Source organism: Scomber scombrus, chromosome 6 (assembly GCF_963691925.1).
Source record: "Scomber scombrus chromosome 6, fScoSco1.1, whole genome shotgun sequence".
NCBI classification, from domain to species: Eukaryota; Metazoa; Chordata; class Actinopteri; order Scombriformes; family Scombridae; genus Scomber; species Scomber scombrus.
Window position 1 is genome coordinate 4,171,309 of NC_084975.1, and position 25,140 is coordinate 4,196,448.

At 38.3% G+C, this 25,140-nt stretch overlaps 2 protein-coding genes across 3 annotated transcripts in view; both read right to left on the reverse strand.

Moving 5' to 3' along the window:
* The window catches only part of rbl2 (retinoblastoma-like 2 (p130)), a 30,368-nt gene extending 25,575 nt beyond the window's left edge, over positions 1-4,793 (reverse strand). The window contains exons 1-2 of the mRNA XM_062420440.1: positions 4,626-4,793; positions 2,103-2,233 (exon numbers count right to left, since the gene is read on the reverse strand). Coding sequence (XP_062276424.1) covers positions 2,103-2,233; positions 4,626-4,763 — 269 coding nt within the window. The 5' untranslated portion in view covers positions 4,764-4,793. The remainder of the gene's footprint in view (positions 1-2,102; positions 2,234-4,625) is intronic.
* Positions 4,794-13,926: 9,133 nt separating this feature from the next.
* LOC133981672 (uncharacterized) lies at positions 13,927-15,912 on the reverse strand. Of its 2 annotated transcripts, none has more exons than XM_062420486.1 (2): positions 15,162-15,912; positions 13,927-14,283 (listed from the first exon to the last, which is right to left on the reverse strand). In XM_062420486.1, coding segments are annotated over exons 1-2 (687 nt in total). In that variant the 5' UTR covers positions 15,848-15,912; the 3' UTR covers positions 13,927-14,282. The 2 variants fall into 2 exon arrangements, with proteins under 2 accessions (XP_062276470.1, XP_062276471.1); XM_062420487.1 differs by having other exon boundaries at positions 13,927-14,327.
* Positions 15,913-25,140: the final 9,228 nt, after the last annotated feature.

A 25,140-nucleotide genomic window follows, 5' to 3' on the forward strand; every position in this document is an offset into this window, starting at 1 on the left:
TTCCTTCTTCCTCCCTTCCTTCCTCCCTCTTTTCCTTCCTTCTTCCTCCCTCCTTTCCTTCCTTCTTCCTCCCTCCTTTCCTTCCTTCTTCCTCCCTTCCTTCCTCCCTCTTTTCCTTCCTTCTTCCTTCCTTCCTTCCTTCCTTCCTTCCTTGACTCTGTCCTTTTCTTTCTCCCTCCCTCCTACCTTCATTCCTTCCTTCTTTCCTCCGTCCTTCCTTCCTTTCCTTCCTCCCTTCCTTCTTTCCTTTCCTCCCTCCTTTCTTCCTTCCTCCTTTCCTTCTTCCTCCCTCCCTTCCTTCCTTCTTCCTCCCTTCCTTCCTCCCTCTTTTCCTTCCTTCTTCCTCCCTCCTTTCCTTCCTTCTTCCTCCCTTCCTTCCACCCTCTTTTCCTTCCTTCTTCCTCCCTTTCTTCCTTCCTTCCTCCCTCTTTTCCTTCCTTCTTCCTCCCTTTCTTCCTTCCTTCCTCCTCCTCTTTTCCTTCCTTCTTCCTTCCTTCCTTCCTTCCTTCCTTGACTCGAGGACAACAGGAGGGTTAAAGTGACAGTCAACTGTCTTAAACTTTTAACAGCATTTAAAGTGTTTAATTGTTGTTTTTGATTTTATTTCTCATGCAAAACACAACAAAACTGCAACGTACAGATAAAGCTGTTCAGTGAATACAATCTTAATGGTGTGAAGTAATTTAATTTAACTCTATTTTTTAAACTAATAGGATCATTTCAAGAACTGATACTTTTACCATTATATTTTTAATGTGTGAAACCCCTAATAATGAATAACATTACTGTCTTATCTCATTCATGCTGTGACTCAAACACCTGCACACACTGATTTATAGATTACAGGTTCGAACATATACTTTTAACAGCAGAGACACGTCTAAGATTTACGACCACTTCCTTCTTTAAAGTCAAAGTCTAACAGTTTAAATATGAAAATACTAAACGATTAATTTCATTACTGATTAATCTGTTTTCTTCGTTCATTCTAAGGACTATTTCGATGCTTCTTAACACCTTTAAAGAAGTGTAGACACCTTTCGCATACCAGACAGAAACACCTATTTATACACTGCTGTAGTTCTGTGCTGCAGAGCTGCAGGATGTGTGAAGCAACAGCCTCAGGTTTTTTTTTGCTTTGCATGTTTATTCATGTTTCTTGTCTGTGTTGCTAAACTTTTAGATCTGTCTCTTCCTCTTTCCCCTTTACGACACAGTGATATTGTGTTTTTATACCCTGCAGTTCTAACTGTATGTCAGGAGTGGGTATCTGCAGTACTGCTGCAACGATTAGTCAATTAAATGATTACTGATTGACAGAAAATTAATCACAACTATTTTAATAACGCAATAGTTGTTTACGTCATTTTTTTAAGCAAAAATGCCAAAAATTAGCTGGTTGCAGCGTCTGAAATGTGAAGATTTAAAGCTTTATCTGTGTCACATATGAAAGTAATTAAAGTGAATATGTTTGGGTTTTAGACTGTTGCTCTAAGACCTTTTAATTATTATATACTGAACTTTTACTGGTACTGGAACAGGTATATTTAACTTTTAAAAATATTTGTTATAATATTTTTGATATTTTCTATTAATTTTCTATATTTTTTATATTAAATATGTTTTTCAATATATATTTTATATTTTTTACTAGTACTGGAACTGGTATATTTAACTTTTTTATTTTTTATACATTTTTTCTATTTTTTAGGTTACTACTGCTACTGGAACTGGTATATTGAAGTTTTATATTATATTTTGTAATTTATTTGTTCTTTTTTGTATTAGTTTTATATTTTTATGTTATATTTTTGCTGGTACTGAAACTGGTATATTGAAGTTTTTTTCTGATATTTTATTGACAAAATGAGATTGCAGATTAATCAATACAGACAATAATTATTTGCTTTTTGTATGTACCTTAATAGTGTCACATCTAGCAACCTCTCTATGTTGTTTTCGTCAGTAATAGCCATCTTTTATATTTAGTGACAAACCTCTTCATTCTTCAGAGTAATATATTTGTATATATTTTGGTCACATATGATTACAGTGGTGCAGACGGACCTACAGCGGAGAGCACAGGTGCATCGTAGTCCTACCTCATTTCGGAGCAGCGTAGGATTCTGGTCAGAGAGACGTAGTTCCCCTCCACGGTTCCTTTCCCCACCGTCGGCACCGAGGACCTGCAGGCCACGTAGAGCGCACAGGCCAGCCAGTGCAGCTCGCTGCCCTGCACACGGAGGGGGAGAGGGGAGTCACAAAAAAGAGAGGAGGGGGAGAAGGAGGACATGGGGTAAGTGGTGGAGGGAGAGAAAGAAGACAGATAGGAGGAGAGGAAGAGATCAAAAGAACCAGAGTAGGAGGAGATAAAAGAGAGGAGTATGAGTAGGTCAGATGAGGTTAATCTTCTCCCTCTTATACACATTTCAGAGTGAATTATTGCACGTATTACTCGACTACATTAATGTGACAGCTAGAGATGCTAGTTAATAATACAAAAATATGACCAGCAAATAAAGAATGATGTATTATTACAGGTTTAATTTAAAGCCTCAAAAGTAATAAGTTAACCCAACTTATAACAGCTGCAACATTAATATAAAGTGATTTACACATTAATATATTAATAATTATAATTAAAAATTTAGTTTAAATGTTTCTAAAACAGGTCATTTTGCATAAAGTCAAAGTTTGATTTAATTACTTACACTGTGATACTGCTACTAGTTAAAGTACCAATATAGCAATTTAAAAGTACTCCATTACAAGTAAAAGTCCTGCATGAAAAATCCTACTTAAACAGAAGTAATGGCAGCAAAATGTAGTATGCAGTATTACAGTAAAAGTACTGCAGTATTATGAGTGATGTAGTATGCAGTATTACAGTAAAAGTACTGCAGTATTATGAGTGATGTAGTATGCAGTATTACAGTAAAGTACTGCAGTATTATGAGTGATGTAGTATGCAGTATTACAGTAAAAGTACTGCAGTATTATGAGCGATGTAGTATGCAGTATTACAGTAAAAGTACTGCAGTATTATGAGTGATGTAGTATGCAGTATTACAGTAAAAGTACTGCAGTATTATGAGTGATGTAGTATGCAGTATTACAGTAAAGTAGTGGTTTGGTCCTCTGACTGATATATTATTATTATGACATCATTAGATTATTAATAGTGAAGCATCAGTGTTAGAGCAGCATGTTACTGTTGTAGCTGCTGGAGGTGGAGCTAGTTTACACTACTTTATATACAGTTAGCTAGTTTAGTCCAGTGGTTCCCAACCTAGGGGTGGGGCCCCTCCAAAGGGTCAGCAGATAAATGTGAGGGGTGGTGAGATGATTAATGGGAGAAGAAAGAAGAAAACTCTTTGAAAATGAAAGCATGTGAGAAGTTTAGAGAGAAAAATCACTATTTGGTGGAGCTGTTAACAACTCATAGACATCTGAAATGTGAGCCGACTACACACTGCTTTTTGTAAGACGTCAAAAGACAAAAAGGTTGGACTCTTTAACAACCTGTTAGGAGCATGATTAGTTAAGGTGGTTGTTCAACTGTATGTGCCCTGAATTTCGTAGAAATTGAAGTTTGTGGTAGGTCTATACTAAATCAGTTTAGATACTAGTATGTGTGATATTAATGACCAGGGAAAGCAAGAACACGTTTTTACTGTTATGACCATTTTTATACCTTAATAAGGGCAACATATTCAGGTTGAGATACAACTCATAAAATCCAAAATATATTAAAAATATTTGTGGAAATGTTTTACATTTAAGATAACTGATAACATCAAATTATGTTTTTTTACATCTCAATTTCCACTCCTGACTGTTTAAGGGTTAAGTAAATGTACAGTGAAGTTTAAATTAACTTTTCTGGAAAGATAAGATAAATTTGTCATCAATCAAAGCATTAAAGTTTCTCTTAATCTCTAAATCCTTTAACAATATGTATAATTTTACCTACTAAAACAGGATTTAAACTGAATTTAACTAGATTATTGTCCTCATCATTACAGTGGCTGAAGAGAAGTAATGGAGTAGAAAGTATAACATATTTCCCTCCCTCCCTGAAATATAGTGGAGTGGAAGTATTAAATAACATCAAATAGAAATACTCAAATAAACTACATGCACCTTTAAACTTTAAACTTATTAAATGAGCAGATACGAGTCATTAATCATCAGTCAGTCTGGTGTATTGTGTTACACTTTGCCATGCTGGAAATCCTCCCCTCTAGTGGCTTCCTGCTTATCCACACAGTATTACCATGTAATGTCATAACATTATAAATATTTGCAATATTTAAATTAGCAGGATCTTTAGTTTAACATTGCATAACCTGTTTTGTTGAAATGTCTTACATCACATTTATACTCCTATCACATGAATATTAATACTAGACTTCTTTTTTTTTTATTGGTTTAACATGTCATTCCGATAAATTGCATATAACTATTACTTATTCTGCTATTATAATAAAGCAATAGAGAGTGTAGTAAGGTTAACATTGTGTTAATGAGTTAGTGGATTAACCTATAGCTGCTGCTGCACTGTCACCTTGCTGCAGCAAATGTAGGACCGACGGCAAATTAAAATAATGTTTAGTTTTTTTTACCTCTAGTGTAAAATTCCTGCTGATATTTTCGTAGGTTTTCCATGCTTCATTGCTCGCCTCTTCGTCCATATTCAACCCACGACAGAGCTCTTCAAACCCGGCTCGGGCTTTCTGCAAAAAGTCGTCCTCGTCGCTCATTTTTTTTCCTCTTTCTTTTTTTTCCTCTCTCCCCTTCTCTTTCTCTTTCTTTCTCTTGAACAAACTTAAGCAGCTTCAGATGAAAGAGAGCAACGCCGACAACCCAAATGTACTCTGTTTACCTTGCTAGCAGCCTAAATATGATCTGAACGGGTGTTATTATCCGCGCTGTACGGCTCTGTAGAGTGTGGCCATTTAAATGTCCTTTGACTGACAGCTACTACGCTGCGTGGCCCGCTTACGCTCCAGACGTACGGACAGCCGCGAGCGATAGCGTGTTACGTCACTTATGGGCGTGTCTTATAATGGAGAATAGCAGAAACGGCGTATCTTACACCCAGCCCACTAAACCTGCGTAGTTGAGCATGAATGGGTGGGTCGACCGTCAGTCCAAACAAATACTACTACTTCCGGTTGTTTTTGTTTTAGGCTGTTACGGTCGTTTATCAGGACAGCTGCCAGGAGAAGATTTAATCAGGATAACATATCGTCTTTAGTGCAGCTTTCTGAAATATAACGTAAGGTTTAAAGTCAGTTTTTCCGCCCTGGATTTTTATGAAACCCAGAAGCAACACAGCCAATGCATTTTAAAAACTACTTATTTCCAGCTGTGGAAGACGTGTTGAGATGTTTTACTTAAAGAATGGGTTCACGCTTTATTAAATTGGGTCTTAAAACAACAGTCAGGAGCCTAAATTAACATTAAAACCTGTTTTTCTTGCTGTAATGATTCCTCCTGTTCATACTGATCATTAGAAGATCCCTTCATAATGCACTTATAATGGAAGTGATGGAGGAATAAACCCACAGTCCTCCTTCTGTGCAATGATGTATTTAAAAGTTGATCTGAAGCTAATAAGAAGCTTCAGTCGTCTAAATGAGTCAAATCTTCATCTTCTATGTTTCAACGTTACAGTGTTTTTAGTACCAAAGTCTTTTTGTTACTATGGTTACACCACAGCTCAACAGGGAAACACTAAGAGGGAATCTGATGCTAAAAAGACTGTAAATGTGTCAGATATCCACTTGATATGACTAACTCACACTGATGAAGCTCAATAGAAGCTGATCATCTACTTTTTTAAAGTGTGGACACACTGTGGATTTTGTCCTCCATCACTTTACATTGAAATCACATTTGATGGAGATCTTTTAATAGTCAGTATGAACAGGAGGAATGATTACAGAGAGGAAACCCTCTTTCACTGCTCATATGGACATCTGACTGCTGCTTTTAAAAAAACAACCCAAAACTGTGAACCTATCCTTTAAGTAAAAATATCAATATTAATAATCTTAAATCTAATAGTCTTGTTTCAAAATAAGACATTTTCATATCTTGACTGGGACTGGAACAACTACTAAGTACTATTATTAGTTGGTCTAGTACAATGTTTAACAATGAATTTAAATCATCAGCAGATTAACTGATGATGGAAATATCAGTGATTAATTTCAGATCATCTCAGTCAAAAAGTGCAGTTTCACCACAGAAATAACAATAATAATAATAACTTTATTCGTATAGCACCTTTCATACAAGAAATACAGCTCAAAGTGATTTTATTTTCCATGATACTCTAATTAAAGCTCTTTATTACAAAATTTAAAAAGTGAAGTGTGAGGATCTGCTGGTTCCTGAAATGTTTTTCCACATTCTGTATTCCCATTTCAAATATTTCTTAAATCAACCTCCTTAAAGTTACTGAACACAGAAACTCTCCTGGTTAATGTAACCATCATATATATTTCTGTTCAGGATGTCAATTTGAATTATTTAAATTCACAAATATTAGTTTCTGAGTAATCAGGCTTTTTCTGTCAGTTTGGTTGAAGGCTCTAAATACTACAATACCCATGAGCCTTAGCTGCTGTTACTATGGAGACGAAGCCAGTCAGGTGTGAATTCAAAATGCTTCTTTGTAGAATTTGCAAAGAAAACACATCACCATGGTTACTGAATTCATCTAAAATTGATCCTGAATTTTAAGCTCTGTTATTGGATGTTTCTTGCTGAAATGCACCTTGGGAGTTGTAGTTGACTTCTTCCCTCCAGTTTTCACGTCCACAGGCTTGTTGACAGATAATTTCTAACATAGTTGTCCTTCTTTTGTTTGATAATTCAACCAGGAGTGAAAACCGTGAATCCTGTGAGAAAAATGAAAAAATACTTTTACTGCTTGAACTGGGGGGGGGGGGGGTTAAATACCTCCTCACACTTCACTCTTCAACTCTTTTCACATCCACTGTTTGCTGGTTAACACTACATCCAAGTTAAAGGACAAGTTCACAGTTTTTCAAGTGTGTCTGTCAGGTGTCCACATGAACAGTGAAAGAGGTTTTCCTCTCTGTAATCATTCCTCCTGTTCATACTGACTATTAAAAGATCTCCTTTAAATGTGCTTTCAATGTAAAGTGATGGAGGACAAAATCCACAGTGTGTCCACACAGTCATTTAAAAGTAGATGATCAGCTTCTATTGAGCTTCAACAGTCTGAGTTAGTCATATCAAGTGATATGTGACACATTTACAGTCTTTTTAGCATCAAATTCCCTCTTTGTGTTTCCTCAGACATTGTCAGCATGAATAGGAGAAAAGATTATGGCCAGAAAAATCAATTTCAGTGCTATTATGGGCTCCTCACTGTTGTTTTTAGACAGACTTGAAAAATTGTGAACCCGTCCTTTAAGAGATCAGTGTTAATGGAATAATGACAGTATGTATCAGGATCTTTACTGAGCTGCAGGCTTAAGCTTTGGTTGAATAGTCTTTGGGTTCAGTAGTCCAGTATAGTCACCAGGTTATAAGTCAATGTGTCTCTGATGACTTCAGCAGTGCAGTACGCGTCTCCATCATATGGGTCTATCTCAGGTTGTATTAAATGAATAGACGCAGGGGCCAACTCGGCGTTCCACTCAGGAAGGAAACAGTCGTCCAGATTTTCACAGATGTTGTGCAGAACGCAGCACGCGGCGACGACTCTCGGCATCATCGTTACGTCGATGTCTGTCTTTTTCAGCAGGCACCTCCAGCGTCCTTTCAGCTGAACGAAAGCCGTTTCAATCACTGAGTGGGCAGAGGTGAGCGTGTAGGTGTAGCGGCGCTGCTCGAGAGACAGCTGGTGCTCCTGGCTGTATCCCTTCATCAGCCACGGCTTCAGGGGGAAGGACATGTCGCCGATCAGGTGGACGGGGATCTCCACTCCGTCGGACAGGATTGACTTCTGGAAAAGGGAATAAAAAGAAGACAAAGAGAGTTTTAATTCTATTGGATTCAGTAGATTAGATTAAAAAGTAATGCCTGTGGTTTTATTTTAACTGTGTGCTGTGTACACAGGTTTTTTTATTTTATTTTTAGGTGTTGTATCTGTTAGATATTTTTTAGATACAGCAGTGCACTGGCACTTTTTAAACACTGAGTATTTTATTATTATTTATTACATATATATACACATATATTTGTTTCATTGGTACAACTTTTGAGTATTTTATTAATACATTTTTTGTTGTTTCCATTGGATAGGTAGATAGTTAGAGATGTGTTTCTATGTGATGTTATGTATGGTTGTCTTAAGTGAGGATGTAGCTGAAAAAAAGAAAAAAAAGGGAAGAAAAATATTGTTTTAATTGTTTGATAAGACTAAAACATTTTCATATGGTTATTTATCTGAATTCAATTGAATTTCCTTCACCTGAACTCAACTGTTTTCATTTTTACTGTATTTTTCATTTGTATTGCTTGTGTACTTACTTATTATTTATTTTTCTTTATTCTTACTCTTTATTTTTTACTATCCACTTGTTCTGTATTAGTCCCACAGTGGGACTATTTTATCATCATCTAACCTTAAAAACAGAAATCCTTGTACTTGACTGGAATACTGCCATCTACTGGGTAATTATCTGAATACATAATAAGCCTGTTGCAAGATTTATTGGTGTTTTGTTTGATTCACATTAGAAAAACTTGTACAAACATGCTTTTATCAGATACAGAAAGGATTTTAAATACTTTTAGCTCATCACGCCTGGATTACTGTAACAGATTGTTTACATACCTTAACAGAATTAACCACGGACCATTCATCCGTTTAAACTGAGGAAACAGGTTTGAACATCACCCTGGTTTTACTCTGACTTCCAGTATGTTTTAGAAGTTGATTTCAAGGTTCTTTTAAATTACTTTCATGGCACTAAATGGTCTGACTGATGATATCTCAGTCCTTTTATTCCTGTATGACCCTGCTCGCACTCTGACATCCTTGAGCTTCTCTATTCCAGACACTTGGCTGAAGACTAAGGGATGACAAAGCTGTTGAAATAAGAGCCCCGAGGCTCTGGAAATACAGCAGCTGAGTCAGTGGCTTCTCTTAAATCCAAGCTTAAAATATACTTTTATTGCACTGTCTGTAACCCTAACCCTGTTTTCTTTATTGTCAGCCTGTGGTTTTTTATGTTGTTCATTTAGCACTTTTATTCTTTTGCTGATTTGTGTTTTGCTTTCTATAAAGATATAATTATTATCATCATCATTTATGATTTACAGAAAATGTTCCAGCTTGATATCGCTTATCCCAATACATATCTTAAATGTGTATCCATGTCAGGAGATGGTATTATGGGGGACCTTTGAAGACCCTGTACACTCACCTCTCTGGGGAACAGGTAACCATCAGGGCGGTCCTCTGCTTTCAGGTACAGGTCGGAGCTGGACAGCACTGTGGCATTGCTGGTACTTCCAGGCCAGCCGGCGTACACGTCAGTGAAACTGTTAGAGAGGCAAGAAGTTTGGAGATTTTTATTCCTTGAATTTCTTATATTTAGCCAATAAAGATTTACAGTATTTGTACATTTACAAACATTACCAACTGTAAGAGCCTAAATACAATTTATTAATGTTTGATAATTAGCATGTAATAATTTATGTTCATATGTAAAACAGCAGATTTAAAAGAAATGTACAAGTTGATGTATTTATAGTTCATATTTGCAGTAATGTAGAAGGTTAATTGTTTAATTATTTGTACTTAAAATGTATGTGGATATCTTAACATGCAGAAAAATTAATTTATATTATATTCATAACATTTGTTAAGATATTATTATTAATGTGGCTTTTTCTATTAACTGTGCACCTTTAGGGAGAGTTAGAGGAAGAGGAGGTGTGGTTTATATTATATCTAAGTATATAGCCAGGCATGCTGACCTCTCTCCTTTTCTCTTTTTAAATAACGATCCTTATTGTTTGTATCTCTAATAACTTTGGAATTGCTCTGTCTCATCTTTTTGTTTCAAAGTAAACCTTAAAATGTATCAAATGGTCCCCTGTATCTCCTTATTGCTAAACCCAACTGAAGGTACAATTTGATCAGTTCTTCCATGGCAGGCATAATGCATGACAAGCGACATCTCTCCACTGTTGCAAAGTGAGGCTATGTGATTGCTTGGCAGAATAATCTGATCTCAACACTGTCTCAAATGCCACCTACATCTTGCAGGTAGGAGTCTTGCAACTTCCAGGAGGATCTGAAATGACACCCAACCAGCAGCTGACCTCCCAAATGAAGAGGAGAACTCACAACAGGTTGTTGCTTGGCAGTGTGGGACTCCTGGTAAAAGAGTCTTTATACCAAGAAGCTGCTGAGTTTGGTGGTTGATATCCAGATCCTCATGGACAGTTCAGGGCTTTCGTACCAAAGAGTCTGTGATCACTTTCTAAATGTAAATAGCGGATTGTTTTGCAAGTATTATACTGTAGTGATGTGTATATATATGTACACACACACAAATATATGTCTGTTTTTTATAACTATATTTCTCCAAACCTTTATTTATCTTACATAGTTTGTTTAATGTTATTTATTTTTCTTAATTTACATGATTTTTATTGACTAGAAAACAACAAAGTTTTTAGTGCAGTAAATTGTTTAAAATTGAATTTGGTAAAAAAAAAAAAACTGCACCACTCTTAACATTTCCTGTTTTGACAAATTTACACTAATATAAAAACCATTTTGTATAAAAGGTAGGAACAAATCCACATCCAATCTCTAAGAAGCAGAAGATTAGACAAATAACTTTACAAGTGTTGAAAGAATTTATTTTTCCTAAGAATAGATAGAATACGTACAAAGAATAAAAAAAATAAATGACAAACATTAAGTATGAACTGTAGTCATTGGTAGAAGCTTCACATGGTCTTCATTTGATAAGCCTCTACCTCGTGGTGAAGGCTGACCTTTGGAAAGAATAGAATAAGAAATCTGATTAAAGGGACTTACTTATTTACCTTATTATTTATTAACTGTTTACATGCAGCTCTTGCTTAAAAACATGCATAGTTTAAAATAGCATTTGACCCCAACAGATGTGGCCTGGGTAGTCTGGATATACAATAATGTGCCCTTCTAGGTATTTAACCCATGTGTCGTCCTCCCGGGTCAAATTGACCCCGTCTGTTTTGACTGTTCCTTCCTTCCCTTCCTTCCTTCCTTCCTTCCTTCCTCCCTCCTTCTCTCTTTCTTTCCTTCTTCCCTCCTTCCTTCCTTCCTCCCTCCTTTAATTCCTTCTGCCTCCCTTCCATCTTTCCTTCCTTCCTTCCTTCCTTCCTGTCATCTGTCTTCTCTTCCTTCCTTCTTTCCTTCCATCTTTCCTTCCTCCCTTCCATCCTTCCTTCCTCCTTTCCTTCCTTCTTCCTCCCTTCCATCTTTCCTTCCTTCCTTCCTTCTTCCTTCCTCCCTTCCATCCTTCCTTCCTTCCTTCTTCCTCCCTTCCATATTTCCTTCCTCCCTTCCATCTTTCTTTCCATCCTTCCAACTTTCCTTCCATCTTTCTTTCTTTCCATCCTTCCAACTTTCCTTCCATCTTTCCTTCCTTCTTTCCTTGATTGAGGACAACAGGAGGGTTAAAGTCTCAACATGGTGTGACTGACAACTACTGACTATACCTTTAAAATCTAAACAATCTTCTTCTTATTTTTTTTCAAGTGTTGCAATTGCCTTTTACACAGCAGTGGAGGCAGTGATACATTTTAAATCCATACTTTGCCCCTTGCTGCCTTATGTTTGCAGTAACTGCTGTGTAGTAGCAGCTGGTCCACCACAGAGCGCTCCATGCTGATGTGGATGATCCTGCCTTCGGGTTGATGCTCGTGACATCTCGTGCCCTGAAGACACCCGTAACCTGACTATGAACCTCTGAAGCTCTGCGATCTAACTATAGTCTTTTGTTTCTTTAACTGCATACAAACTCAACTTTCTAGATTTCTTATTGTAGAGTTTTTGGTATCTGAAATTTGAGAATGACACTCTGTATCATGAAATTGGCTTTTTTTTCTACCTCTGAAATAATACACAAACTATAAACCCAGTACAGACAGCAACCAGAAAAAGACAGAAAGCCATCTGTATTTACCCACCACATAATTGCATTGTTAAAATAAATTTGAATTATTTTACTTTTACTGACTCTGTGGAGCCATCAGGTCTTCTTCTCTTGGCTGGTGTGTGGACATGATAATTGTGGTCTAGGCAAGCCAGCAAGATCCAGGCTCCACAGACTGGAGGGCTGAAGGCGACGTGTTTGCTGGCATACACGAGGATGCGGTTATGGAGAGACTCCCGTTCAGCAGCTGACCTGCAAATTCAGGATAGAAAGCAGTATTATAAGTACAGCAGCTTTGTACATGGAAAGGGTAAATAAGAAATCTTTATCATCAATAACCCTCCTGTTGTCCTCGAGTCAAGGAAAGAAGGGAGGAAGAAGGAAGAAAAGGAGGGAGGAAGGAAAGAAGGAACGAAGGGAGGAAGAAGGAAGGAAAGGAGGGACGATGGAAGGAAGGAAGGGAGGAAGAATGAAAGAAGGGAGGAAAGAAGGAAGGATGGAAGGGAGGAAGAAGGAAGGAAGGAAAGGAGTGACGAAGGGAGGAAGAAGGAAGGAAGGGAAGGAGGAAGGAAGGATGGAAGGGAGGAAGAAGGAAGGAAAAGAGGGAGGAAGGAAGAAGGAAGGAAAGGAGGGAGGGAGGGAGGAAGAAGGAAGGAAAGGAGGGAGGAAGGAAGGAGGGAAGGAAGGAGGGAAAGGAGAAAGGAAAAAAAGAAGGGAGGAAGGAAGCAAAGAAGGACAGAGGAAAGAATGAAGGTAATGGGGAGGAAAGAAAGAGAGAAGGAGGGAGGAAGGAAGGACAGACGGAAGGAAGGAACAGTCAAAACAGTCAATTTGACCCGGGAGGACGACACGAAACATTCGTGTCGTCCTCCCGGGTCAAATTGACTGTCTGATGAGAAAGAATAAACGGTGTACACAAACCTAAAGTGCAGGTACTTCAACGCTGAAGACAATTTCAGAAAGAGCTTCATGAGCCACTAACTGTCTCCGTAGAGGTCAATCCATACATCCTAAAGAAAAACATCACAAATATTAACTTTTCAACTTTTCATTAACAGTTTTTATATGGGTCAATGACTTTTTTGTTAAAGGTTTTTAAAAAGGTAAACGTATGAATAACCTTCTTTTTTTGTGGACCCAGCATTTCTGCTTTTAACCCATTTTGAGAGAATATATTAGGAGGATTATGGCAAAAATGTCTAAGTGGTGTAACCATAAAAACTTTGTACCTTGTACTTTGTGTTTTTAAATGAAGTCATTATTAGTATAAGTCCACTTAAATACACTGTAGGTGGATAAAAAATGTAATATTTATCATTATTTTTTGGTTACACCATTTGACATTTTCAGGAGCATTCAGTCTTACTTTTGGTTAAAAAAAATGGTGCAAATGTCATTTCAAATGACATAAAACCAACAAAAATACAAATTGTACATTTTAATAAACCTGATGCTGCTTTTAAAACTATTTTTAAAATATATTTTTGTATTTGCTCATCTTGCCAACCCTTATTTATCACTGACCCATATACAAAAACCATTAAGAAGATGCTGTGATTACATTTTTTCTAAACATTTTAATTCTAACGATAATTTTCTCAAGCAAGTCATGGAATAAAACATTAAGGCACATCATGACTGAAGCCTCTGTTTTGCATTGATTAGACAAGCTAAGCTATAACATTACCCTGACTAATGTAAAGGTACCGTAGTTACACTGAGTACTTTCAATAATACTGAGTAAAGTAAAAACATGAATAGAAGTAATTTACCTCTGGCTAGCTTCTCACTGGTCTAAAGTCCTTTTAAGTCTTGTAGCTCTTTCCATCTTGTAAACACAGCTCCAATGTTTACTGTAGTTTTATCACTACTGCTTGATCCACTTCCTTTTTCCTCTTCAGTCTTCCTCTGTTTACCCTTTTTGGTAGTAAACATATTTGTTGGCAACAGAGGAATGAGCCGTTTCTTTATCACTGGTGGTTGTTTGTCCGTTGTTGTCTACTGAAAGTTTCTCCTGGAGTTGTGGTGAGTGGTGGTCTTGAGCTACAGGGAGCTGATTGACATTGATTAATCACTCCATCTGCCTGTGATTGGTTCTTTTCATTTGGACCGGTTGTTTATTGGAGTTAACAGCACTCTGTGGATTGTGAGGGATCTGATTTTTACTTGTATCATAGATATCTGTTAGGATATGATGAGAATTTTAAACACATTTGACAAAAAGTGATTCTTATACAAGTTGCCTACAGAATCTTTCAATACATTTTTTTCAAGTTTGTCTTAAATCAACAGTCAGGAGTCCAAATGAACATTAAAACATGTTTTTCTTGCTGTAATCATTCCTCCTGTTCATACTGACACTGTGTGGGGAAACACAAAGATGGGAATTTGATGCTATAAAGACTAAATGTGTCAGATATCCACTTGATATGACTAACTCAGACTGCTGAAGTCTCCCAAATTAACATTAAAACACGTTTTCCTTCCTCCTGTTCATACTGACCATTAGAAGATCCCTTCATAATGCACTTACAATGTTAGTCAGTGTATTTTTTTTAAATTTAAAAGTTGATCTGAAGCTAATATGAAGCTTCAGCCGTCTGAATGAGTCAAATCAAGTATTCTATGTTTCAACGTTACAGTGTTTTAAGTGCCAAAGTCTTTTTGTTACTATACTTCCACCACAGCTCAACAGGGAATCACACAGAGGGAATTTGATGCTAAAAAGACTGTAAATGTGTCAGATATCCACTTGATATGACTAACTCAGACTGCTGAAGCTGAATATAAGCTTCACATCTACTTTTAAATGACTGTGTGGACTGTGTGTGAATTCTGCACATTTAAAAGGAGATCTTTTAATATGATTACAGCCAAGAAAACTTCTTTCACTGTTCATATGGACACCTGATTGCTGTTTTAACACACACACCTTACCCTTTAAATGTGGGCCCCAGAGAAATTAAATGCACTCCCTCCTTTGCCCTTGCATATGGATGTGTTGAATCTTCTTACCAGAACTTATGATCGACCACAGCCTGCAGGACGACAGAGTGCCAGCCTCTCTTGTTAATATAATGGTCCGGATTTTCTCTCGGAGGAGCGACGGGGATGTGAGTGCCACCTATTGCCCCTGCACACCGCGGGTAGCAGCGCTGCTGAAAAGCTCTCAAAGTTTCCTCCAACCTCTGTCCACTCGGAAGAGACACAAACCGATTATAAAGCCTGTCCACTATGGCTGAAGTGACCTGACGCACAATAATACACACAGTCGCTATCCCCACACCGAACATGTTGGAGATGGATCGGTACTCCTCGGCGCGGGAGTACCACCACAAGGCGATGGCCAGTCTCCTGCGTGGCTCGATGGGAGCTCTGTAGTTCGTCCTCCTGCGTTTAATAGTGGAGCCGATCAATTCAACAAGGTAATCAAAGGTCGCTCTGGACACACGAAACTGCGCTTTCCACTCCTCGTCATTAAACAGCTCCGCAGCGGACCAGAAGTTCTCCCCTGTGCTCCGGTTGCGCACCCAGATGGGTCTGTTTGTGGTGGTGATGACACTCAGGATGCCAGCGATGGAGGACAGCACGAAGGCTCTCCTCCTCCGCAGATACTGCCGCCGCCGCCGGTCTCTCTCCATCATCTCCCGCATCCTCCGCCGCCTCAGCAGCGCCGTCTGCAGCTGGTACAGCTCAAACATCTGGTTACCCAACACCGGAGGCACGTTCAGGCTTAAAATGGAGCAAAGTAACGAAGCTGTGAGGGATGAATTATCTTCCCTGTTAGGCTCCATTTTGAACTGGCGGTAAACAAACTTTCTTCTTCTTTGACGATTAACAGCAGCTGGCATCCACAAGTATCGCATTACTGCCACCTGCTGGTAGAGGTTCACTACTACAGGAGGTGTCTGTCATCACCCACCAGGGGGCAGTGTCATTGAAATGTCATGAAAAAATATGAACTTTTGAGTGTCAAAAGTTAAAAGAAGATGAATCCAACAAGTGACAGCATTACGGTTTTTTTTTAAGTCATACAACAGTAAATAGACTACTATCCTTTAAAAAATACAAGTAACTTTTAGTAATGTATTATTATAATTATTATAATAATAATAATAATAATAATAATAATAATAATAATAATAATTATTATTATTATTATTATTATTATTATTATTATTGAAATCATAAAATGCCACAGCCAAATCATCTCTTGTTGTCACAGCACTTCTTCTTTTATCTACTTCTTCCTGGGGCTTGCAGGAATCTGGCTGTTTTTGTGTAAATACATATTTATTAAAGTTTGTGGTCTGCTTGCCTCTGATTTACTGTAACACCATAACACACTTTTAGAAGAAAAAGCAGTAGCCTATATGAAAAATAATTCCAAAGTGAATTATTATTATATATATGTTAATATATATATATGTTAATATATATATATATATATATATATATATATATATATATATATATATATATATATATATATATATATATATATATATATATATATATATATATATATATATATATATATAATTAATTAACCCTGCATTTATTGTATATTCTGTATATTTGTGGTAATTTGGGCAATTTTTTTTTCTATTCAGAATTAATGCTCAAGGAGCATGCTAAGGTTATAGTTTGTCTTGTGTTTTTAATGTTGTTTTATTTGCAGCACTGAGAATATTTCTGTTTCCTCATGTTTTATGTTTATAATGTTAATCAGCAAAAGTGTTGTTGTAGTTACTAGAGGGCTCCAGCAGAGGGAGTGTGGAGCTATCAGTCATTACAGACATGACTACAAAAAGAGAGAATCACACTTCTCTCTCTAATTCTTTTTGTTACATTAGAGGAGTCAAGGGACGGTTGTAATTGTATATTCCAATCTCCGCCACAGACCAAAATCCCTTCAGTCTCTTCAGCAATCAAATCAAATATTTTCTTTATAAATACTTTATCATTACCAGGGGGTCTATACACATTCAGCAGTGTTACCTGCTTGTGATCAATGTAACCCTTCACTAAAATGAATCTCCCCTCGGTATCCCTTATTTGTTTAGAGATCTGGAAAACAACTTTGTTTGAGATTAATATTATGACTCCTCTCTTTTGACCATGTTTATAAGATGAGTAATATGCATTCTTAAAACCCAACTGTTTAAACTTTTCATGCTCTTTATCACTAAGGTGAGTCTCCTGCCAAAAAATAATCTGTTGTTTTTCTCTTTTCATTTTAGTAATCAACTTGCTCCTTTTAATAGGATTTTGTAGACCATTGACATTTAAAGTAATTATTTTGTATTCCTGATTTGACATCCTACCTCTTAATTCCAGTCCACATATTTTTCCCTTCCAATAATCTAAACATATAAATGAAAACCATCTGTGCTGAACACAAGCAAACAAAAATAAAAATAACCTCCAAAGGGTTTGTCTGTCTTTCTGTTGTAATCATCAGTTGCCTGTGTCTTTGTTGTCTGCCTCTCTGTTTCTGTTGTTATCCTCAGTTGGGCTGTCTCATGGACCTTCCCTTACCTTGCAGTAAATGACAGGAACAAATATATAGATATGACAGTGGCACACTCGCGTCAACGCTCACACTCACTCACACAGTAGCTAGCGAATCAAACACCCGCCCCCGCCTCCCAACAACAATTGTGTCTCCTAGCAACGTTACGTGAGTTTGGGCAAGTTAAATGTATACTGACCAACTATTGGCTAGTGAAGCTGCCTGTGACTGAAATTCGGGGCAGGAGCTGTCCCTGACGGGACAAATAAAAATCACCCAAAATACAGCCGTCCCGGCCAATGCGGGACAGTTGGCAACCCTACTCTCTCTCTCTCTCTCTGACTGACGCGCAAAATGACAGCTAAGTAAAGGAAAGAAGAAAGTCGCAAGGCGTGTGAGAGAAGCACACTCTCCTTGTTGTGCTGCTAGGCATTAAGGCGGGCCTGTGTTTCTTCCCCCACAGTGGTGCAGTTTGTCTCAGCGGGCAGAGTGTGAAGCAAAAGGCCGTGTGTGAAGGCCACCGCCAGGGTTCCCCCGTACGTCAGGAGTTCTGGCTGCAGTTGAACTCACCTGCAGCCCTGAAGAGGAAGACGTCAGCATGGCAAAGAATACGAACATTTTATTGTGGTTTTTATTTGGGACATTTTATTTAGTGCTTTATTGTTTTATACACCAGCTGGTAGTGTTGTTTTAGTTGCCTCAAGTTTTAAATGTACATTATATATATATATATATATATGTAAAATATAAATTTATTCGATATGCCACTAGTAAATTTGTGTGGATGAAGTAGCTAAAGAAAAAAATAAATTCCTTCAACTCTCTTTTGCTGTTGTGCTTGGCCCGGGACCCTTTACTCAAACTGTGACACATTTTGGCAACACACACAATCAATCACAACCCTTTATAAAAACTATACAACAAAAACAAAGCTGGTAAAATTAAGACAAGGCAGGTAAGTTTAAAAAAAAAATTCTGTTAGTTCAAGAGTCTGTGAATATTGCAAGTATATAATGAGCTATAACGTGGTTGAATAGTCACAGTGTGTGTTTAGTGTCTCGATGGCTTTGGGAAAGAAACTGTTCAAAAGTCTGTTGGTGCATGTTTTTATTGACCTCTACCGCCTCCCTGAAGGCAGAATGTCAAAGTGGTGACTGGGGTGAGAGGAGTCTCATGACCACTGGCGTGGTGTGGGGCAAATACACAACGCTGTGGGATTGCTGACACTCATTGACCTGAATGAAAATCATTTCACATAAGCTATTTAGGGTAAGCATTTTTAAAATTCCTTCTTTAATGCAGAAAACAAATACTCAGGCTTTATTATAGCTGATGACAAATGAAAAAACGAACAATAACTTTAACCTAAAGAAAATAAAATGATATTGTAATTGTGTTTCCCTAACTTTTATTTCGCAACCCCTGCTTCAGTGCTTTTCTTAGGGTGCACACCCCTAGTCCAGTGCCCAGCCGCTCTGCCATGGGATTTTCCCGGCCACTGGGATGGAGGGACCTCACTACACCTTGTGTGCCCTCTTTAATTCCTTTCGCCAGGGCATTTATGGCCATAGTTAAACCAGATACAGCACTGACCAGCTGCCTGGTGTGTGCGGCTATGGCCCGAGTGTCCCACTAGATTGCCCATGCCAAAGCGGACACAGCTCAAACCTCTTGGGCAATTGATGGCAGTGCATCCACAAAAGCTTCAGACTGTTGCCTTTGTTCCTGTAGCAGCTATTTGTCAATGCCCTCATAAGCAGGCCACTTTTGAGGCTCTGCGCAGGTGCGTGCAGATGTGGATGGCAAAACTTCTGAAAACTATTTATAAAAAACAAGATATAAAAAAATATTTTTGTTGGTGATTAAAGTGTGTTAATAGATGGCTAACGTTCGGCAAAGTCTTGCCACATTTATTTTTGATTTGGTAAATAAATTATTTATTTTCAAGACAAAGTGGGTCTTTCTCTCATTGTGCACTTACCTTTATTCTAAGTTATCAAACCGAGGTAATCCATTCACCTGCTCATCGCAGATGTACTACAATGAGCAGTAAAAGTCCTTATTGGATTATTTAAACTTTAAATAGTCCAATAAGGACCTTTTTTTTCTAGACATAACCTCTTTATGTTGCTCTAAGTGCACCAGAATGATGCATTTGACTTAAAAATGTACACTTTTTTTCCCCAGGGGAGTATGTTTGAAGGGCCTCTCCTGCAAAGGGAACTGCAACAGCTGTAGACAAAAGGCAGCTCGTTGACAGTTGCCTCAGCAGCAACAGCTCAATTAAACTAGTTTGATCATTTGTGTAACAGCTGGAATGATTAATGATGAACTAACCTACTGCCTCTCCCACACAAGTGATACATATTCAATAAATTCTTAGGTCACTGAATTGTGTGGTTGTTTTAACTACAAATTGTTGACATTGTCTGCATTTGTCATGGCAATGGCAACTGCTGGAGAACGCATTAAGTGTCGTTGCTGCCGAGTTCACACATTAATGTTACACTGGAGAATATGCTTCCGGCTGTAACTGATAATCTACAGTTCATCTAAAAGTCTGTTTAAGATGCTCCTTTGTTAGCAATCATTTATTTTTAGTCAGTCACTGCGGAACACGAAACACCCACCTGAAGTTTGACAGTACCCATGTGTTGTGAAATATCCTTATATGACATGACTTTTGACACGTACATGCACTTGGGAAAATACACTCTTACATGACATGAAGACATGATGAACATGAAAGGGGAAGTATATGTCGGTATGCAGCGCTTTCTGTGGTTAGCAGCTCTCGCTCAGAGCCTCACACTGCAGAAAGAACTTACTAGTGCAGAAACGTTTCCTCAAGTCAAGCCCGAAAGACTTAGGGCGTCAAGGCCCTGCTGCCTTGTGAAACACCTGAGCATGATTGTCTCCCCTGACGATTGCCCCCCCCCCCCCCCCCCACACAGCGAGTGTATGAATGTGTACCAGCCTGCACATCTGGAGGAAACTATCATTCACTCACATAGTATCTTATCACGAGCAGCCACTTCCTTTCTTGGATGATGGGAGGCCACCCCTGGCACCTGAGCTCCTGGCGGTCCAACTCCCTATTCCTTTTGGGCCTAATGTGCAGACAAGTGGTTTTGGACGCTGGCTTCCAGTGGGGTCCCGCATTTGTCATGGCAATGGAAACTGCTGAAGAATACATTAAGTGTTGTTGCTGCTGAGTTCACACATTGATGTTACACTGGAGAATATGCTGTCAGCTGTTACAGATAACCTACAGTCCACTTAAAAGTCTAAGATGCTCCTTTGTTAGCAATCATTTAAGCATGAAGCATATAATCATTTATTTTTGGTCAGTCACTGCAGAACACGAAACCCCCACCTGAAGTTTGACAGTACCCATGTGTTGTGAAATATCCTTATATGACATGACTTTTGACACGTACATGCAATTGTGAAAATACACCCTTACATGACATGAACATTACATTTGTGAACTGATGAACATGAAAGGGGAAGTATATGTCAGTATGCAGCGCTTTCTGTGGTTAGCAGCTCTCGCTCAGAGCCTCACACTGCAGAAAGAACTTACTAGTGCAGAAACGCTTCCTCAAGTCAAGCCCGAAAGACTTAGGGCGTCAAGGCCCTGCTGCCTTGTGAAACGCCTGAGCACGATTGTCTCCCCTGACAATTGCCCCCCCACACACACACACAGCGAGTGTATGAATGTGTACCAGCCTGCACATCTGGAGGAAACTAACATTCACTCACATAGCATCTTGCCCAAGGACAAGTAGGCATATGGACTGGAGTATCTGGGAATCGAACTGCTGTCACCCACTTTAAAATAAATTAAAACATATAGCAGAAGCCTAGTCTAGTCTTGGATGATGGGCAACCACTCCTGGCACCTGAGCTCCTGGCGGTCCAACTCCCTATTCCTCTTGGGCCCAATGTGCAGACAAGTGGTTTTGGTCGCAGGCTTCCCGAGGTGTTCCGCCTTCCTGCCCGGCCTCCAGGTGTGTGTGTGTGTGTGTGTGTGTGTGTGTGTGTGTGGGTGTGTTAAGGAAAGAGTTTACATTGTGATTTACCTCATTATTTTTGTATTGTTTGTACCTGTTATTTCTAAGAGCTCCGAACTGTGAGGTGTGTCGAGCTAGAGCGCATGCTAGCTGATGGCAGAAACTCGATGGATAGATAGGAGGTCTGGTGGTGGGGACTGATTTCTAAACTAATTAGCAGAGGTGGGAAGTAACAAAGTATTTGTAGGTCTACTTCGTTACTGTAGATTTTCTGGGTATCTGTACTTTAGTATTTATTTTTTGGATGTGCGATTAACTTATAAAACCTAAGTATTACTATTGTCCCTGGTTACAGTTATAAACTCAAGTGTCTGCTCTGTGTCACTCTCAGCACGGAGTGAGGTGACGTCCTGCTCTCTGTTGTAAACATACCTAAAGCTAGCTATTAGCTGTTAGCCATCAGCCGATAGTGTCTCTAGGGTGTTGGTGTTTATATTCAGCAGAAACTCTGCAGCTCTCAGCCTCCTCTCTCATAGCTGCAACGGCACTGACACACACACTCTCTCTGTCTCTCCCGATCGCATACTCGCTAGCACTAAGCTAAGGCGCTATGCTACATGTATAACACATTTTAGTTTCGGAAAAGTATTTTTTCATGAATCCTCAAAGCTTGGCTTCCAACTCAAATCCCTGCTGACTGCACCCTAACCTGCTGTTAATGTAAGCTAGTGCTAAACGGAAAAACGGTTTAGCCTGTGCTAAACTGCAAAGTAAACACACACTGCAGGTTTGTCACAGACAGCTCACAAAAACTGGGCTGTCTTCTGGCAGCAGAGACCCAAATGAATGAACACAAGACTAGAAAAAGTGAGTTTTTCATAATATGGCCCCTTTAATTCTGTTTGTAATTTGCATTTTTTGAAAACTGGTGAAGGTTGGACAAGTAGCGAATCCTCCATACCTGGTGATAAAAATAGATAAGCATGGATGGATTAAAAACCTAAACTCAACCCCTACTTTTGCCATAGGGCACTAGAGCTGGGGCTGCCTGGCTCACTGAGGGTAAAGCAAGGGATTATCACCAGAACTGTACTATGCGTTCTGGCCCCAACATGGCCCTTTGCTGCTCAACATGCTCAATTTTTCTATCAGCTCAGGGTTTAGTTTTTTTTACTAGTTCAATGTTGCCACTATTTCTCTTTTGTTAAAAAAGGGTAATGATGTATTTCTGTGGATTATTTTCACTGTTTCTGTGGATATAATCATGGATGATGGAAGAAATCAGCAAAATTATCCCATTTTAATATACTATTGGTTTATGATGAAGTCTATAATGGCCTCAGGACTCCTGGGTAGCAGGGTGTGTGTGCTTTTGGGGCTCTTTTCCTATTGTTTTTGTTTGTTTCTTTCTTTCTTGTTTTTATTGTGTACACTGCTTTGGCCTCATCTTGTCAGGGGCTAGAGGGTTGATGGAAGGAAAACTAGAAGTATGGCGATTCTTCCTCTTAGTTGTATGCCTATTTATGACTATAATGATGTTATTCCCCTCTTGTTAATTATAAACAAATGAATTTAAAAAAAAATTGATCACACAAAAAAAAGTTCCTTTCATGGATTTACTGTAAAATCCGGTGTATAAGTTGCAGTCTATTTTTGGGGGTGTCATGCGGGGAAAAACACTTTTCTATTAAAGACTTAAAGAGAAGATTTTATTTGAATGCACCCAAAACTTTCGCAATTTACTTTTATTTGAAACAAAATCAAAACACACATATTACACCGTTTATACAGTGTGTACCTGTGTGCTTACCCAAAAACTTTTCATCAGAGCTGTAACTGTGCACAAATAGACTACTGCACCCGAGTTGCCCTTTTGCACATCGCTCTTCAACATCAGTTTGGTCTGTAAATACAGAAACATCACAGCAACTAGTGTCCCAAAATACTTCTGATCAACACACAATAATTTTTCTGTACAATATACAGCATTAATGGGTCATCAATAGTCTATCTATTTTCATTAGCTGCCGAAACAGCTGGAGCAAGCAGCGCATGCTTGACACCGCTGTTTATAGGACGTTATAATTCATAAATGTGGATGCTCACATCATTATGTTTAAAGTTATAGTTATCATTCTTAGTGTGGACAGCGTTTTACATACCTATAATCATATCCAGATCCAACATCTCTCTGCATTTTACTGGTGTATACGACATGCCGGTGTATAAGATGCAGTATTTAAAAAATGTAATAATAAGACAAGAGAGCAGAAGCAAGGTGTTTATTTCAAACTTCCATCAGGATACATAGACAGCTGAGGTATTACTTTCCAATATTCATTGTTATATGCAAATACATTTTGACAACAGTTGATTTTGATTGGAGTATTTCATGTTCCAAAGACAACACATCCTCTGGTTTTTCAAATTACAGCTCAGGAGAATAAGTGGTCAAAATTTTTGGGCTATCTTGTGACGTTTCTCACTCTCTTATATCTCTTTTATCAGGAGACCATAAGGACGGATGGCCCTTTGTACCATCGCCTGCTCTTCTTCAGGTGAGATTCCCTTTGGGATGGGGACCAGCCAGTACTCGCCCTTGTTGTGTTTCTGTCTGTACTCAGGGTTGATGCGATTCTGCAGAATCACTCTGTAACTCTTGCCCGTCTTGTTGGAAGTGAATACTTTGGCATACCTTTTTGCTTCAGAAATGTATGGGGTCGAGTAAATCCCCCTGCCATACCTCTGACCATCACCAGGCTGTTGAATTCAACAATGAGAATTCATCAACTTTGAACAAACTACTATATTATTATCTTTAACAGTACAATTATACCACCAGTGTTTTCAGAAATAAATGTAAAATTTAATTTTTAGTACCTCCACTGAACTGTAAAAACACTTAATAAATGGTTTGTAACACACTAATATGTAGTTGTGAGCAAATACTAGTGTTTCTTAATTAATTTCTTAATGTTTTTGTTAACAACTATAACTCATCCATAAGGGGAACAGATCATGAATGCAAATATAGAAAAACAAAGTTGTAATGCTACTTAAACACTTAAAATGTCTGTATATCTACTTATAATAACCCTATATTGTGTTATAAGCCATTTATAAAATATTTATATACTGCTTATAAATGCTAAATAAGGGAACTCAATCACAGAGGTGGCTGTCTCAAAACCTTGGCACATATATCCAAAACAATAAATAGATTGTGTGTGTCATACCATAATTATGTTTAAATTTAATGTGTAACACAGGTAGCGACAGGGTAAATAACGTAGAATTAACACCAAAAAGTGATGACAAACCTTGTAGTAGCCTTCGATAATGCTATCAGCTCCTTTCTTTGAGGTCCCATGGTAGGACACAGGCCACTCCCCTGGCTCCGACTCGGTGCTGCGGTATCGGGTTCCCAGCCAGGTATTTCCATCATACTTATTCAGCACCTGTG

Coding starts and splice junctions, on each gene's coding strand:
- LOC133981672 (XM_062420486.1), bottom strand. CDS start 15,847: ATGTTTGAGCTGTACCAGCTGCAGACGGCGCTGCTGAGGCGGCGGAGG.